The sequence below is a fragment of the Oryctolagus cuniculus genome, chromosome 2 (genome assembly GCF_964237555.1).
Source record: "Oryctolagus cuniculus chromosome 2, mOryCun1.1, whole genome shotgun sequence".
Classification (NCBI taxonomy): domain Eukaryota; kingdom Metazoa; phylum Chordata; class Mammalia; order Lagomorpha; family Leporidae; genus Oryctolagus; species Oryctolagus cuniculus.
This window is the reverse complement of record NC_091433.1, coordinates 44,466,536-44,482,199: the sequence shown is the minus strand read 5'-3', so window position 1 is coordinate 44,482,199 and position 15,664 is coordinate 44,466,536. Positions and strand designations below refer to the sequence as shown.

Here is a 15,664-nt window from a genome sequence, read left to right as displayed (position 1 = left end):
AGCCCCAAAAGTCCAGGATGGGTGCAAGCAGAATGATCTGTCTTTAGAGCTACTGCCTGCTGATACAGGGGTGACAAGTCACTCTGCTGGCATGTGGTGATGTCTCAAGTTGCAATCTCCTGGGTGGGAAGCCGAGTATATCCCTGTAGCAGCATTTGGTTGACTGACTGCCTGATTGGTGAAGGCTTTGATTTGTTCCGTTATCACCTCCTGTAAACACTTAAACAGACAGGGCAGTATAAAGACCAGGGTGAGAATGGCAGCCAGTGGTCCTAGGAGTGGCATTAACCAAGTAATGAGAGGATTTTAAAGAGGAGAGTAAATGCAGGGGTATCTGGACTCTTCTGAAGACTGATGGACATGGTTTGAAGCTGATTCCAACCAAGACCGGGAAAAAGGCCGCTTGTCTCTTGTGGTAGATGGGTTTGTCTGTAGAAAAATTCTGAACAATCATACGTTAGGAGGGAGAGAGGACAATCAATACACATGGGTCTGGAGTAGAGCCATTGATGTAAGAGTAGAGGCTATGATTACAAAGGAATGAAGCCCCAAGTGGGTTAGAGAAGGTCTAGAACAAAGGAAAGGACAGAGTCATTATTAGAGGACCTAAGGAAGGTGCTATCTACATCATGATTAAGTTTTCAGATTGAGAGGCAAATAGAACCTGGCAGAAGGGACCTGATAATAATCAGGTGGGCTTTAAGGCCTCATCAATTATGAGGCCCAGACTTCTCTACCTCTTCACATGGGGTACATCATAAGGGAGGTGTGAATCTCCTTAGGAAGGCACCCTATTGCCTTCCATTACCTAGCTGGCCTGGGAGGAGAGCTGGCCAGGTAAAGGCAGGTGGCATCTCTAACAGGAAATTTGCAGTTCTGCCTGCAATGTTGCTGACCCTACTTGGCCGTCCCCTCAGCAGCAGTGGTTACTTTGGAAGCTGGGCCAAGTGAAGGGCTTTTCAGCTTAGAGTCAAATTGATTTTCATTGTACATTTTCATTGTACATTGTGTATTGGGAGGGTAGGGGGAAGAGGTAGCTACTTGCTTTACAGGACACTGGATCTGAGAAGTTATATCCAGTCTTACAAAGCCTTGCATATCTTCAGATTATGGACTTGGAGCTGGATGAAATAACCACTTGGGACTTTGGTTTTTCTCCATTGGAATAGGGTGTGTTGTGTCAGAAGTATACATGAATATTTGAGGGTCTAAAGCAGTGGATTGTTGCCAGAGCTGTCTACTGAAGTGCATTCATACCTTCTTCATTACTAGAACTGCCAGCTGCCATTAGTTGGATCCGTGCTTGCTCAGCTAAAGAACTTACTCTTCCCCCTTCCAAACAGGTAAATGTGGCTATGGCTCTAATCAGTCCAAAGGAATGAGTACAAAGACGTGTGATACTTCTGGTACACTCTCAAAAGTACTGAAGATGTGCATGCCTTTCCTCTCTGCCCTTCTGCCGGGCAGACATGAAGGCAGGTGCTGGAACTGGCTCTTTGGACTCAGGAACATAGATCATGTCTGAGGATGGCAGCTTTGCCCTGCCAGGGCTGTACCTACCAGCCAACCTCTGGACTGTTATATGAAGGGAAAACAACACACACACACACACACACACACAAGATAGAGAGAGAGAGAGAGAGAGAGAGAGACACCAAGAAAGAACTATCTCATATCTTTCAGATATAGTGTCTCTGGGTTTCTGGTAAAGCAACTCAATCTGTATTCTACCCAAAACCTATGCCTAAATTTTTGACTACAACATTAAGTATTTTGTTTGTTTGTTTGTTTTTTGACAGGCAGAGTGGACAGTGAGAGAGAGAGAGAGAAAGGTCTTCCTTTGCCATTGGTTCACCCTCCAATGGCCGCCGCGGCTGGCGTGCTGCTGCCGGCACACCGCGCTGATCCGAAGGCAAGAGCCATGTGCTTCTCCTGGTCTCCCATGGGGTGCAGGGCCCAAGGACTTGGGCCATCCTCCACTGCACTCCCTGGCCACGGCAGAGAGCTGGCCTGGAAGAGGGGCAACCAGGACAGAATCTGACGCCCGGACCGGGACTAGAACCCGGTGTGCCGGCGCCGCTAGGCGGAGGATTAGCCTAGTGAGCCACGGCGCCGGCCTGCATTAAGTATTTTTGTGTTCAAAGTATAAGGCAGGGTAATTCCTGAAATGGAAAAGGAACTTTTGCTAATGTAAGACAAGGTTTTGGTAAATTAATCTCAGTACCTAACACTGAATACTTAAGGTTTGCTGATTCTGTATCAGATCTTTCGGAAGCCAAGCTCAGTCCTGCTCAGCAGGGAACCACCTGTCTCTGTACTGTTACATGTTAGAGAAATAAAGCTCTATTTTGTCTATATTGCTGTATTTTGGGTCTTTTGGTCATACTAAAGGGAATGCTTAGACTGCGTCCTAAAGAAAAATACAGTGCTAGAATTTGCAGGAAAACCACAGCAAAACTGCAAAAAAATCAAAGCAGTGTGTGCCAGCTGTGGAAGATGAGCCTCTCCTCCTCACAGCCCCAGAGAGCCTCAGCTGGAGCATCCAGGAAGAAATGAGGTGGAGCAGCTGAGGAAAAGGAAGTGCTAGTGTTGAGAACTAAGGCAGAAATACTTACTCCTCTTCTCAAAAAACCAAAAGTACTCAATGCCACTTCTCTTGCAACTATTTTGGTAAATGTGATAGGAAACTCCTGTTTTAGGGAAAGATGTTTGGAAATAAATTATTTAAATTTTTTTCCTAATGATTATAAAAAACATAGCCGATGGAACATGAGAACATTTTAACAATGAACATATAACATTTAAAAAATTAAGGAAAACTTGAGTGATTCCACTACTCTGAACAAAACTGTAAACACTTTTTTCAATGGGTGTGCAAGCAGGAGTATGTGCACGTCCTCACAGATTACACGTCTACATACTGTAGGTCTGTTGTGCTCTTCTACTTTAAGTGCTACCTTTTAATGCTAGAAGTTCTTCAGTACTTAGTTGTAGAGTACAACTACAAAACACAGAAAAAGCCAACCAGTATGTATCAAAAGGCAGTAATTTAGAAAACAAAATATTTCCATTGCTAGAAAGATTTTGTTTTTTCAAATGCATAACAGTGACCAGGCCCTCACAAGCCTGGAAGGATACCTACCTTAGGGTGTTTTCGGGGAAGGCCTACATAATCTACTAGGGTAGAGGAGAAACTGACACAGATTTGGCCTGGGGGAAATCTCCATTACAAAATAAAGGCTTAATCTGTTTAGTGTTATGAGTCTGGCAACATCCTATACAGTAGGGCTAATCCTCCTGTGCTTCTTATGTTTCAGTCCAGGCCACATTAAAACCAAGGGGTAACCGACCCCATGCGGAGGCTGGGCCCACGCCTCCTCCCCTCTGTGGGCACTAATCTGCAGTCCCTTCCTGTCACGCACTCACCGCCCATTCTGGCACATCTGTGTAAAGCCGAAATCCCACAGTGAGGTCACTCACCTGGCTCCATCCACCTTCCATTCCTGCTGCTTATCTGTCACACAAACCTGTGTCACTTCCCATGACTGGAGAAGCAAGAATGACCCCACAGCCCCGTGAAATTCACCCGAACCGCCTTAGCGGTGGTATCGTGCCTTGCTCCTGTTTGCCCCCACTGTGTAATGGACTTTAAAAGGGAGTCGTTGTAAATGTGTATCACAGGTGTGGCGAATACATCTTTACTCCGCGCTTGGGGTTTCTCACTCGGGGTGCACCGGCATCCACCCCACGGTCTGTCTCGAACCTGCCTCTAATGGAAGCAGCCCTGCCTTAGGCAGGTCGGCTTGCGTTTCACCGGGCCCTCCGCAGAGCTGCTGGGGAAGGGGCGGAACGGGAGCGAACTCTTAACCACAGACCGCACCACCGGGCTAGGGGTGACTTTTTGGCCTCTGCTGCTTCACGTACTTCGCGCGGCGATTCGCGCACTCGTTCTCCGCCCGGGAACTTTGGCCCGCGGCAGACACCGGGCCAGGCGCCCTCCTCCGGGAAGGAGCACGCCCTCGGGCACCGGCCTCGGGTAACCTGGGTTCCGGAGCGCCCGCCCGCCTCCAGCAGTCGCCTCCGCAAGCGGCGGGCTCCACTGCACCGGGCCGCCCCTCAGCTGGCGCCCGCCTATGCTCTCGGCCACGAGGACGGCGCGCCACCTCCTTCACAGCCTTGTTTCCGTTCCAAGGATGGGCGACTCCGCCTCGAAGATCGTCAGCCCTCAGGAGGCCTTGCCGGGCCGGAAGGAGGCGACCCCCGTGGCGGGTAGGAACGGGGTGCGCCGAGGCTTGGCCACTGCGCACGCGTACCGGCGGCCGGCGGCCTCGGGTCCCTCCGCCCGCGGGGAAAGCTGCCGCCGGCCGGCCGAGGGCGGGTCGTGGGTGTGGGGTGTGCGCAGGCGCAGTGGAGGGGCTCTGCGGCTCGGGCTCCGGCCGGCTTTGCGTCTCCGTCCCTCGCACGGAACAGAACGCCGAAGGGATGAGTGTGTCTCTCTGACTCACGGGAGTGAAGTTGGCAGGCGGGGGCCGACGGGATTCCTGCCCTTCCTCCCTGCTCCCCTTTCTTTTCGGCTTCCGGAAGGTGGAGACCCTAGACCCCCGCAGTGACGGTGCGTGTGGCGTCCCAGGGAGCGTGCATCCCCTTCCCCAGCCCCGCTGGCCGCGGCTGGCAGAAGCTTCCAGAGTGATCAGTCGGGTGGAGGTGTAGAGTGGTGCCTCGCAAACTTTTCAGATTTCCAGCTGACACGGTACAGTGGAAAGACTGCAAAGTCGGTCCCACGCCGAGTCCGGCGGTGATGTTAAAGGGCTAAAACGTCTTGAGAAAGCTTGCTCCCAGTTTTTGTGAGAGACAGCACAGGTCCACCAGTAGGAGGCCCCTGTTTTGAATAGCACGGGTTGAGTGCCCCTAATCCGAAATCCGGAATGCTCCAAAATCCGAAACCTGGAGCACGCATTTGATACCACAGGCTGAATATTTGACACCTGACCTCAAGTGACAGGTGGTAATCAAAACTCAGGTGTACTACAAGTATTGTATGACGTCATCTTCAGGCTGTGTGTAGACGGTGTATGTGAAACATAAGTGAGTTGTATTTGGATTTGGGTTCCATCCCCAAATTATTTTGTTTTATATATGCAAGTATTCCAAGCTGTGTGAAATATTATGAAACAGCTATGGCCCCCAAACACTTAAGATAGGCATAGTCGATTTACAATGCTTTGGTGCACTTCTCAAAGTGTGCCCCCACCCCCCCAACAGCAGCATCAGCATTACCTGGAGGGGGCGGGGCCCCTCACCTGGACTACAATATCAGAGGCTCTGGGAATGAAGCCCAACAGGTGACTCTAATGCATGCTGTAGTCTCTAAACCACTGCCTTAGAGTGTTAGGCACATTAAGTGGTGTTGAATCCTACAGTTGGCTCAGTGTCAAAGAAATCCTGCATTAAAAAGTTTCCTAGGAATTCTTGTTTTCTTTTCCTTAAAGACTTTTTGAGTATAGGAGGAGGTCATATTGAGGGTTTGCCGCATCATAGAATGCTTAGTATGCGATTAGAAAAGGTAGATGCGTTTTGGGTTTGAGGCACATTGGAAACAGTGTGACCAGTCTCATACACTCTGTTGTTTTTCCCATCATCACCTCCAACTCATCTTCAGCCCTAGAAGTTTATTTTATTTATTTAATTAAAGGATGATTACTTTTTTATTTTCATCTACTGGAGTAACACACAGAGACACAAACAGAAAAGGAGTTCTTCCACCTGCTGGTTTACTTTTCAAATACCCACAGTAGCCAGGGTTGGCCAGGCTGAGCCAGGAGTCAGAACTCCATCTGGGTCTCACATGTGGATGATAGGGTTCTGAGCACTTGAGCCATCATTTGCTACTTCCCAGGATGTGCAAGTAGGAAGTTAGATTGGAAGCTGAGTAGCCAGGATTGGAACAGGCACTCTTTATATAGGATGTGGGCATCTTATTCTCCAACTTAACCCTTTGCGCCACAACTCCTACTCCTGTTTTAACTCAAATTCAGAGATTAAGTTTTGAAAAAAAAATTCATATTTCTTTTGACAGGCAGATTTAGACAGTGAGAGAGACAGAGAGAAAGGTCTTCCTTTCCATTGGTTCACCCCCCAAGTGGCCACTACGGCCAGTGTGCTGCGCCGATCCGAAGCCAGGAGCCTGTTGCTTCCTCCTGGTCTCCCATGCGGGTGCAGGGCCCAAGCACTTGGGCCATCCTCCACTGCCTTCCCGGGCCACAGCAGAGAGCTGAACTGGAACAGGAGCAACCGGGACTAGAACCCGGCGCCCATATGGGATGCCGGCACCACAGGTGGAGGATTAGCCAAGTGAGCCGTGGCGCTGGCCAAATTCATATTTTTTTTAAAGAATATAAATTATATAACCAGATGATCTAAACTTTTATCTTAAAAATATATTCTCTTTGATGCTGGTGCTGTGGTACAGCAGGTTAAAGCCCTGGCTTGAAGTGCCGGCATCTCATTTGGGCACTGGTTCTAGTCCTGGCTGCTCCACTTCCGATCCTGCTCTCTGCTATGGCCTGGGAAAGCAGTGGAAGATGGCCCACATCCTTGGACCTCTGCACCCGCGTGGGAGACCTGGAAGAAGCTCCTGGCTCCTGGCTTCGGATTGGCACAGCTCTGGCTGATGCTGCCATTGGGAGTTAACCAGTGGATGGAAGACCTCTATCTGTTTTTCAAATAAGTAAAAATAAAATCTTTAAAAAAAAAATTTCTCTTTTACAAGCCAGTATTCATTAATGGACATCTCAAGACAGTGCCTTTTTTTTTTTTTAATTATTTATTTGAGAGGCAGAGTTAGAGAGAGAGGGAGAGAGAGAGGGAGAGAGAGAGACACAGAGAGAGAGGTCTTCCATTTGCTGGTTCACTCCCCAAATGGCCGAAATAGCTGGAGCTGGGCAGATCCAAAATCAGGAGCTTCTTCTGGGTCTCCCACACGAGTGCAGGGGCCCAGACAGTTGGGCCATCTTCCACTGCTTTCCCAGACCATTAGCAGAGAGCTGGATTGGAAGTGGAGAAGTTGGGATTCAAAACAGTGCCCTTTTGAGATGCTGGCTCTGTAGGTGGAGGTTTAACCTACTATGCCACAGCACCGGCCCCAGCTTTGCTTTCTAAATGCTAACTTCCTCAGCTTGGACTATTCTTCCTCTTCATACACTGATTTCTCTATTATGCCCTTACAGATTCTAAACAAATTAAAAATTCTTTGTTTTTAAGATTTATTTATTTATATTTGAAAGTCAAAGTTAGAGAGAGAGAGCTTCCATCCTCTGGTTTACTCCCTAGATGGCCACAATGGAGAGGGCTGAGCCAAGCCAGAGCCAGGAGCTTAATTTGGGTCTCCTACATGGGTGGAGGGACCTAAGCTCTTGGGCCATCTTCTGCTGCTTTTCACAGGGTATTAGCTGGATTGGAAGTGGAGCAGCTGGGACATGAGCTGGTGTCCATATGCGATGCTGGCATTCCAGGTGGTGGCGTTACCCCATGGCACAATGCTGGTTCCTCTCAAAACTCTTGATCACGTTTCCAAACCAATTGAAGATAAAGGTGGACCTGAAATTTTTTTTTTTTTTTTTTTGACAGGCAGAGTGGATATGAGAGAGACAGAGAGAAAGGTCTTCCTTTTGCCGTTGGTTCACCCTCCAGTGGCCGCCATGGCTGGCACGCTGCGGCCGGCGCACCGCGCTGATCCAAAGGCAGGAGCTAGGTGCTTCTCCTGGTCTCCCATGGGGTGCAGGGCCCAAGCACTTGGGCCATCCTTCACTGCCTTCCTGGGCCACAGCAGAGAGCTGGCCTGGAAGAGGGGCAACCGGGACAGAATCTGGCGCCCCGACCGGGACTAGAACCTGGTGTGCCGGCGCCGCTAGGTGGAGGATTAGCCTATTGAGCCGCGGTGCCGGCCCGAAAGGTGGACCTGAATTTTGTTCTGTTTTATTTTAAGCAAAATCTTACCAGTGAGTTTCCCAGTGATACTTGTAGTAAAAGGTTATCATACATTACAGAAACAAGAAAATAATTTCTTTTTCATATCCATATAACTGTAATTGCAAAACCTCAGGACCTGGTTCCCTTTGAGGCTTTGCTGCTTTTTATAGAGCCCTACAATGTAAGTACCCTTGTTGTTCAGCTGTTGTGACATTCCCTCCAAATATTTACATTTTAGATTGTGGTCTTTACAACCTCTAAGGAGTGCTTTTGCCTTGACAGATAGCTGGAAGTTCTGATTGACTCCAGAAACGGGCAGTGTTATGTATTTAGTGGTTTTTGATGACTGTAAACTTGAAATATTATTTTGAAAGTTGAATTAATCTCTACTTCAACTTCCATCCTATTTACCAGCTCTTCACTTCTCTGTATTACTTCTATCTGTGCCTCTTGTTTGTACCCTACTCTCTAGCAATATGGGACAAAGGCATCCCCTTTTACATGACAGGCCTGCCTGTTCAGTGCCTTTCACGCAGCCTAGGGCCAGGTGTGCACTGTTACCAAATACGTTTGCTATTAAGGGTTATCCCCTTGGCTTCAGTCCTTCTTCCTTTTTATAATCTGTGGCCTTGTAGGAGATTCCCACTTTGTAAAATGGGAAGATTCAAATCTTCATGCTTTAAATTTCTCCCAGGCTACCTAAAATGGATCAGAGTATGAATATGCCTACTTTGGTGATTTGTTAGAGCTGAACCTGCACTGTGTCGTCTCATTTGCAGCATGCTTTTTTCCAGCAAGGGTGGCTTTTAGACAGCACTGACTGGCTGGTGGGTTGTGCAGCAATGTGCCTGGCATTATGGAGGTGTAGGTGGTCTTGCTTGTGTCAGTTGGTGGCCATGAAACAATACTCAGAACTTTGGGACTGAGAGAGAAGAGAAATTCATGCTCACTGAACTGAATTGTTAGAGACAGGCATAGAAGTGAAAGGCTTGTAATTAAAACCTCAGAGTGCCTCCCATGTTAAAATGTGAGTTTGTTACAGCCAGAACTGATCTTATTTCCAGTGAATTACTTATTGTAGAAGCCCAGTTTTCTTTTGAGCTCTTTGGCTTTCTTGTTTCCTCTCTCTCTCTCTCTCTTTCTCTTTCTCTTTTTTTCTTTTTCGCATTAGAAAAGTTGCCAATCTGTTTTATTTTTCTTTTTTAAGAAGTATTTTACTTGAAAAGCAGAGTGACAGAGGAGATACAAAGAGAGATTGGAGTCTTCCATTAGCTGGTTCACTCTCCAAATGGCTGAAATAGTCAGGGCTGGATTGGGCTAGGCTGAAGCCAAGAGCCAGGAACTCAATCTGGATGTGGGTAGCAGGGGCCAAAGTAGCTTTGCCGCCCTCCAAGGCACATTAGCAAGGAGCTAGTTTGGAAGCAAAGGAGCCAGAACTCAAATCAGCACTTGGATGCCAGAGATGTAAGAGCTGCTTAACCTGTTATGCCACAGTGCTGACCTCTAACCTGTTTTCTTGAACAGCTGTTTGGGATTTGGAGATATTTAACTTGATGGTTCTGACTCGGTGTGTGCTTTCTTGGCTTGGCATTTTTTGATAGCATTCATTGTATTTTTTTTTTTTTTGTGGTGTTGCTTTTTGATGGGAGAGGGAAATGTGTAAAACCCTTGCTGAAGGTGTTCTCTTTGATAATTTTAAGTATGCATAGAGGGGCCCAGTGCTGTGGTATAGTAGGCTAAGCCTCCACCTGCGGCACTGGCATCCTATATGGTGCCAGTTCAAGTCCTGGTTGTTCCACTGCTGATCCAGCTCTCTGCACTGGGAAAGCAGTGGGAGATAGCCCAAGTACATGAGCCCTTGCACTCACCTGGGAGACATGGAAGAAGCTCCTGGCTGCTGCTTCAGATGGGCTGAGCTCTGGCCTTGGCGGCCATTTGGGGAGTGAACCAGTGAATGGAAGACCTTTCTCTGTCTGTAACTCTGCCTCTCAAATAAGTAAATAAATCTTAAAAAAAAAAAATAGGAAAAATGTATTAATCCAAAAGGTGGCTCTTTGAAAAGCAATTTAACTGCAACTATAAAAATGCATAAGCTATTAGCTAGTTTATTCAAGAAAAAAGGAAGAAAGTACAAGTACACAAACTAGGAACTGAGGGGGAGTCATGGAAACAGAAAACTTCAAGACTGTTTACTCACTCCATTCTTTGAAATTACATTTGAAAAATTGAATTGATTATTTTTAGCAAAATATAATCAACACAAATGGAACCCAGAAAAGGTAGAAAATGTAAGCAGCTCAATTTTTCACAGAAGTAATGAAATTGTCAGTCACCTCCTCCCAAAGCACTATGTTGCATACATTTCATGGAACACGTCTGCCAAATATTTGAAAAGCAGGTAATTTTAGCAGTTTTTTTTTTTTTTTTTTAAAGATTTGGTTATTTATTTGAGAGAGCTACAGAGAGGCAGAGACACAGAGAGGTTGGTCTTCTATCTGCTAGTTCACTCCCCAAATGGCTGCAACAGTCGGTGCTGAGCCTATCCAAAGCCAGGAGCTTCTTTGGGGTCTTCCCTGTGGGTCAGGGGCCCAAGTGATTGGGCCATCTACTGCTTTCTCAGGCTCATTTGCAGGGAGCGGGATCAGAAGTAGAGCAGCCGGGTGAGTCAGAGACTTTCCCAGTTACACCACAGTGCCGGCCCCAATTTCAGCACTATTTAAACTGAAGAAACCATGCAAATTCTTTTTAAGAAGTAGGTATACTTTTGAAGCCAAATCTGATAACAATTGCACAAAAAAGAAAACTATGCAATTGCATCTATGAATATTGAGGTAAGCTGCTAAATAAATATGAGTAAATAGAATTTAGCAGTGGGATTTAGTCACAGAATTCAAGGATGGGTCAGTATTAAGAAATCTAGTAATATAATTCATCATTAAATTGATCTAAGGAGAAAAAAGACATCTCTGCAGATATACTAAGAAGTCATTTGGCCACATTTAACAACTGTTCTTGATAATGACACTCAACAGTAGGAATATGGTAAAATGATAGTTATTGCAGCCCAAAGGCCAACTTCAGGCTTAATAAGGAAACATTAGGGGTTCCAGCTCTGAATCAAGATAAGGGTGTGGTCTCTACCGAGTACTTAAGTATAGGGTACTCAGTTACCAAATACTTCGAGTGTTTTGCTTTGGTCTTTTTTCTTTTCTTTTCTTTTCTTTTCTTTTCTTTTCTTTTCTTTTCTTTTCTTTTCTTTTCTTTTCTTTTCTTTTCTTTTCTTTTCTTTTCTTTCTTTTCTTTCTTTCTTTTTTAAAAGCCTACCATTTTGTAGTCTTAAGGAAACTTCCACCATTTTATTAAATGTGACTTAGTATATTTATACTTTGCAAGAAGTTGAGGCTCATACCTTCAAGTTGTTTAATGTTTAATTTCTCCCAGGCTAGCTAAATTGGATGATAACATTTTTAGACCTACTTTGAGTGACTAGTTATTATTTTATATTGGATTGTAGATACTAGCCAACATGGTCAGGCAAGATAAGAAGTTAGAAATGTACAAAATAGGAAAAAAGATTCTAAGTTCTTAAATACATAAGAGAATGTAGCATGTGATAAAGGTGATGTTTCAAATCAGTGGGAGAATGGATAGAATATTCAGGAATGATGTTAGAACAACTGGTTAGCCATATCGGAAAAAAAAATGTGAAAACATATATGACAGTTTAAACCCGAATAAATTCCAAACAGATACTTGTATCTGATCTCCTGAGTGTCCTGCACTGTAGGGCTTTACATTTACTTACACAGTAATCCTCACCCAATGAAGTAGTGATTATTATGATCCCCAATTATGGATGTGGAAGTTGAGGACAGAGAGGTTAGGACTTCTGCAAGGTCCTGTAGCTAATCAGTACTGGAGATGGGATGTGAACGAAGGCAGTTGAGCTACTGGTCTTAACTATGACACACTTTTTCCATTTAGTTAAATATAAAAAATGAACCAATTTAAGTATGGGAAAGCGTTATTTCCTTTTAGAATCATGATTTTTTCTAACCAAGATCTGACAATCAGTGTAAAAGGTTGATGGATTAGATTACATCAAAGCAAAAGTCTCTGTGTGGCAAAAATTATCATAAGCAAAGTCAGAAGACAAAGTAAAAGGTAAATTTTCAATACACATTGTAGGTGAATGGCTAACATTCCTAATATGTAAGAAACCTGTAGAAATTAGCAGGAAAAACAACATCCATTAGAAAAATAGGCAAAGGTTATGAACAGTTTACAGAACAGGAGCTACAATCAGCTCTTAACTATATGAAAAAATGTTCAACCTCACTCATAACAAGGAGGATGCAAATACCATTTTTCATTTTTCAGGTTGGCAAAATACCAGACCGTTGATACTCTCTGTCAATTCTGAAGGAAAAAGGTGCTCTTGTACATTGTTGGCTAGAGTTTGAATTGGCTCCACTCTTAGGAAAGGCAGTTTGGCAACATCTATCAAAAATTTAAATGCATATACCATTTGACCCAGGATTCTGATTTCTGGGAATTTGTCTTACGAATATACTTGCACACATGCCAACTGATGACTGGACCAGGTTATTCACTGTGGCTTTGTTTGCAATAGCAAAAGATTGGAAGCAGCCCAAATACCCGTCAATAGGGGCTAGTTAAATAAATTATGGTTGATCCCACAATGGAATATGCAGCTGTCAGAAAGCCTGTGGAGCATATATATGAATGGATAGGGAGATATTGCCAGGATACAGTGTACAGTAAAAGAGGCAGCAGCAGAATAGTATACTTGGTATGCTTTTTTTGGTGAAATACTAATAATATGTGTGTGTGCAAAGGAACTTTAAAAGGACAGCTAAGAAATAGAGGGGAGAAGGCTGTGGGATGGGAGACATAGACGTTTTACTTTATGCTCTTTTGTAACTTTAGCTCGTGGAGTGTGACTGCATTATTGAATGAAATAACACCACTTTGAAGACGATCTCTTTGCTGTTTTTAGTCTAATTGACCACCTTTCTGTCATCTTTTGTCATCCTATTTCAAGTTTTATTTTTTACTTTTGCTCTCTTTCTTGTCAAGCTCTTATTTTTTTTTTTTTTTTTACAACTTGCTTTTGTAATCAAAAGCTACATTTTGGCATGATTTAAAAATCTAAATTTAGAGGGTGAAATTGGAATAAGTTAATCTAAGTCATTTTACATTTCATAAATATTCATTTTTACTGAAGCATCAATTGTGGTGGCATCATTTATACAAAGAAAAGATCTTTAGGGACAAATTCCTTCCACTATTGTGTGGAAGACATTATGTGTATTTCTTTTATGGTGAGTGATGTACATAGAGTTTTAAAAGAAAATGATAGGAAACAATTTTCTTTTTAGAAAAATTTTCCCCAGTGAGTGATTAATTTCTAAATTGTAGGACACAGAACTGTTATGTCTCCTCTTTACATCATTCCCAAAGCTCTTTAATGTTTTATTCCCTGTTCCAGAACCTTCAGTGTTTCCCTGCAGCCCCTGGAATGAAGGTGTTCCATACCTCCCGCCACCTGATCCTTACCCCTCTCCTCAGCCCTTTTCCCTCTGTGCTGCTGTAGAACCTCACCTTTTACCTAATGTGTTTCAGTGTTATGTCTCATGATCTATCTACATAGATTGCACTTGGTAGACTTTTATTTATTCATTCGTTATATGTATGTGAAAGGCCTGCTTAGGTAAAGTAATGTGCTTTTTATATATTCTTATCCTACTCCTTCCTTAAAACTTGCCTTGCTTGAATTTTGTTTCTCCCATAAACCTATCCCTTTTCTCTCTAACCTAAGAGATCCCCCCTCCTTTTTTTTCACTTTTTAAAAATGCTTATTTATTTTAACAGTACACACAGATCTTCCACCCATTGATTTGATCTTCAAATGGCAACAACAGCCAGGGCCAGACCAGGCTGAAGCCAGGAGCCCAGAACTTCTGGGTCTCCCATGTGGGTGGCAGGGGCCCAAGCACTTAGCCATCTTCCACTACTTTCCCTGGTGCATTAGTAGGGAGCTGGATCAGAAGTGGAGCAGCTGGAACTCAAACTGTTGGTCTAATATAGGATGCCGGTAGAGCAAGCAGCAGTTTAACCCATTGTGCCACAATAAGTGATTCCTTTCTTTTCTGTTGGACAAATGATTAGTACTACTCTCAGACTCCTTTCTGTTGTATCACGTATTGCTACTTAACTGTAGTGTTGCTAAATTATCAAATCAGCATCTCATCTCTCTATATGATGGTGAGCTCCTCAGGAAGGAGCCATGTTTCACCTCTTGAAGAGAGCACTGTGTTTGCTCCTTTGATTATCTTCTGATCTACAGCTCTTCATAAAGGCCACAGCCAATACCAGATGCGCAGTCTTGATTATGGATACTAGGCAGAGTATGGTTAATGCCATACTAAAAAGACTAAAATGTGATCTTTCTGTGTGTCTGTCATGTGACCCATGAGCATAGAGAAGCTAACACAGCTGGCCTTTTTGTCCATGGAGTATGTACTCTCAATTGTTCCGGTAGTAGGGATGGATCTGTGCTGATTGCTTCAAACTTCAACCAGTGACAAACTTCTGGCTAGGATGAAGGGTAGAAACCTCCCCATCTTTAAATTTCTGATAAGAGACTTGCTAGGCATCTGTGGTAGGGTGGAGAAAAGCTGCCTGGCTTAGCTAATCCAGAAGTTTTGGCCTCTGAACCCTCTGGTGGGGAAGTGGGGATGAGAGGGAGTTCTGCAGGGTGCTGGTCCCCCAAACCACTTTTAAACCATAGCAATGACCTGTCTTTCCCATTTGCTGGCATCAGCCTTTTCCCTGCCTCATTTTACTGCAATCATCTTTCTACTTCTTAGGGATGGCAGCTGCTTTCATGGTTCCAACCACTCTTGTCTGTAGATGACTCCTGAAATCTCATCTTATCTCGTGAGAGGAAATCTTGGAAATCTTACATTCTCCAATAGTTACAGGATGTGTCTATCTTGCTGTCATCCTAAACTCAGTTCTAAAACCCAGCATGACATTTCACCTTCAAAAGACTGGCTGCATTCTCATATTTCAGTTTCCTCATTTGTATCAGTGGCACCACAGTGCTATCAAATGCCAAAATCCTTAGTCGCAGTCATTTTGATTCTTGCCTTTGTATTTAATATGCCCCTTTCCCAGTAAGTTTTGCTTGTTCCTTGGTTTCATAGGTCTCTGGTCTCCATGCCTTCACTCTGCCCTGCCCAATCTGTATGTACAGTGTCACTAACAGACATCTGCTTAAGACCGGAATTTCATTCTGTTAGTGCTTAGCAAATAACAGTGACTCTCTGTGATTTGTCTGATGGCACCCTTCATCCTAGCATTAAGAACTTTGTATAAATTGCTGCTGACATCAGTGTTCTAGATCTCTGTTTCCACCCTTGAGGCTCACCCTCGATTGTAATGTCTTCTTCCCACTGAAGGTTTATGCCCTATATCCCCAAGTTTGGATATTGAAATCCTAACCTCTGTGGTGATGATGTTAGGAGGTAGGAGACTTTTGAAGGGATTGAGTCATGAAGGTGGCGCCTACGTGATAAAGGAGACCCCTGAGACCTGGTCAGTCCCTTCTGTCACATGGCAATGACCATCTGTGAACCAAGAAGTAGGCTCTCACCAGGTGCTGAATCTG

General features: G+C 44.5%; 1 protein-coding gene across 2 annotated transcripts in view; it reads left to right on the top strand.

Moving 5' to 3' along the window:
* The first annotated feature begins 3,896 nt into the window (after nt 1-3,896).
* Nucleotides 3,897-15,664, top strand: part of MSRA (methionine sulfoxide reductase A) — a 412,643-nt gene continuing 400,875 nt past the window's right edge. The window contains exon 1 of one of the 2 annotated variants that reach the window (XM_002709444.5): nt 3,897-4,269. In XM_002709444.5, coding sequence (XP_002709490.2) covers nt 4,134-4,269 — 136 coding nt within the window. In that variant the 5' untranslated portion in view covers nt 3,897-4,133. Of the gene's footprint in view, nt 4,270-4,411; nt 4,613-15,664 lie in introns of those variants that run through there. The other variant, XM_070068216.1, reaches the window with a different exon arrangement.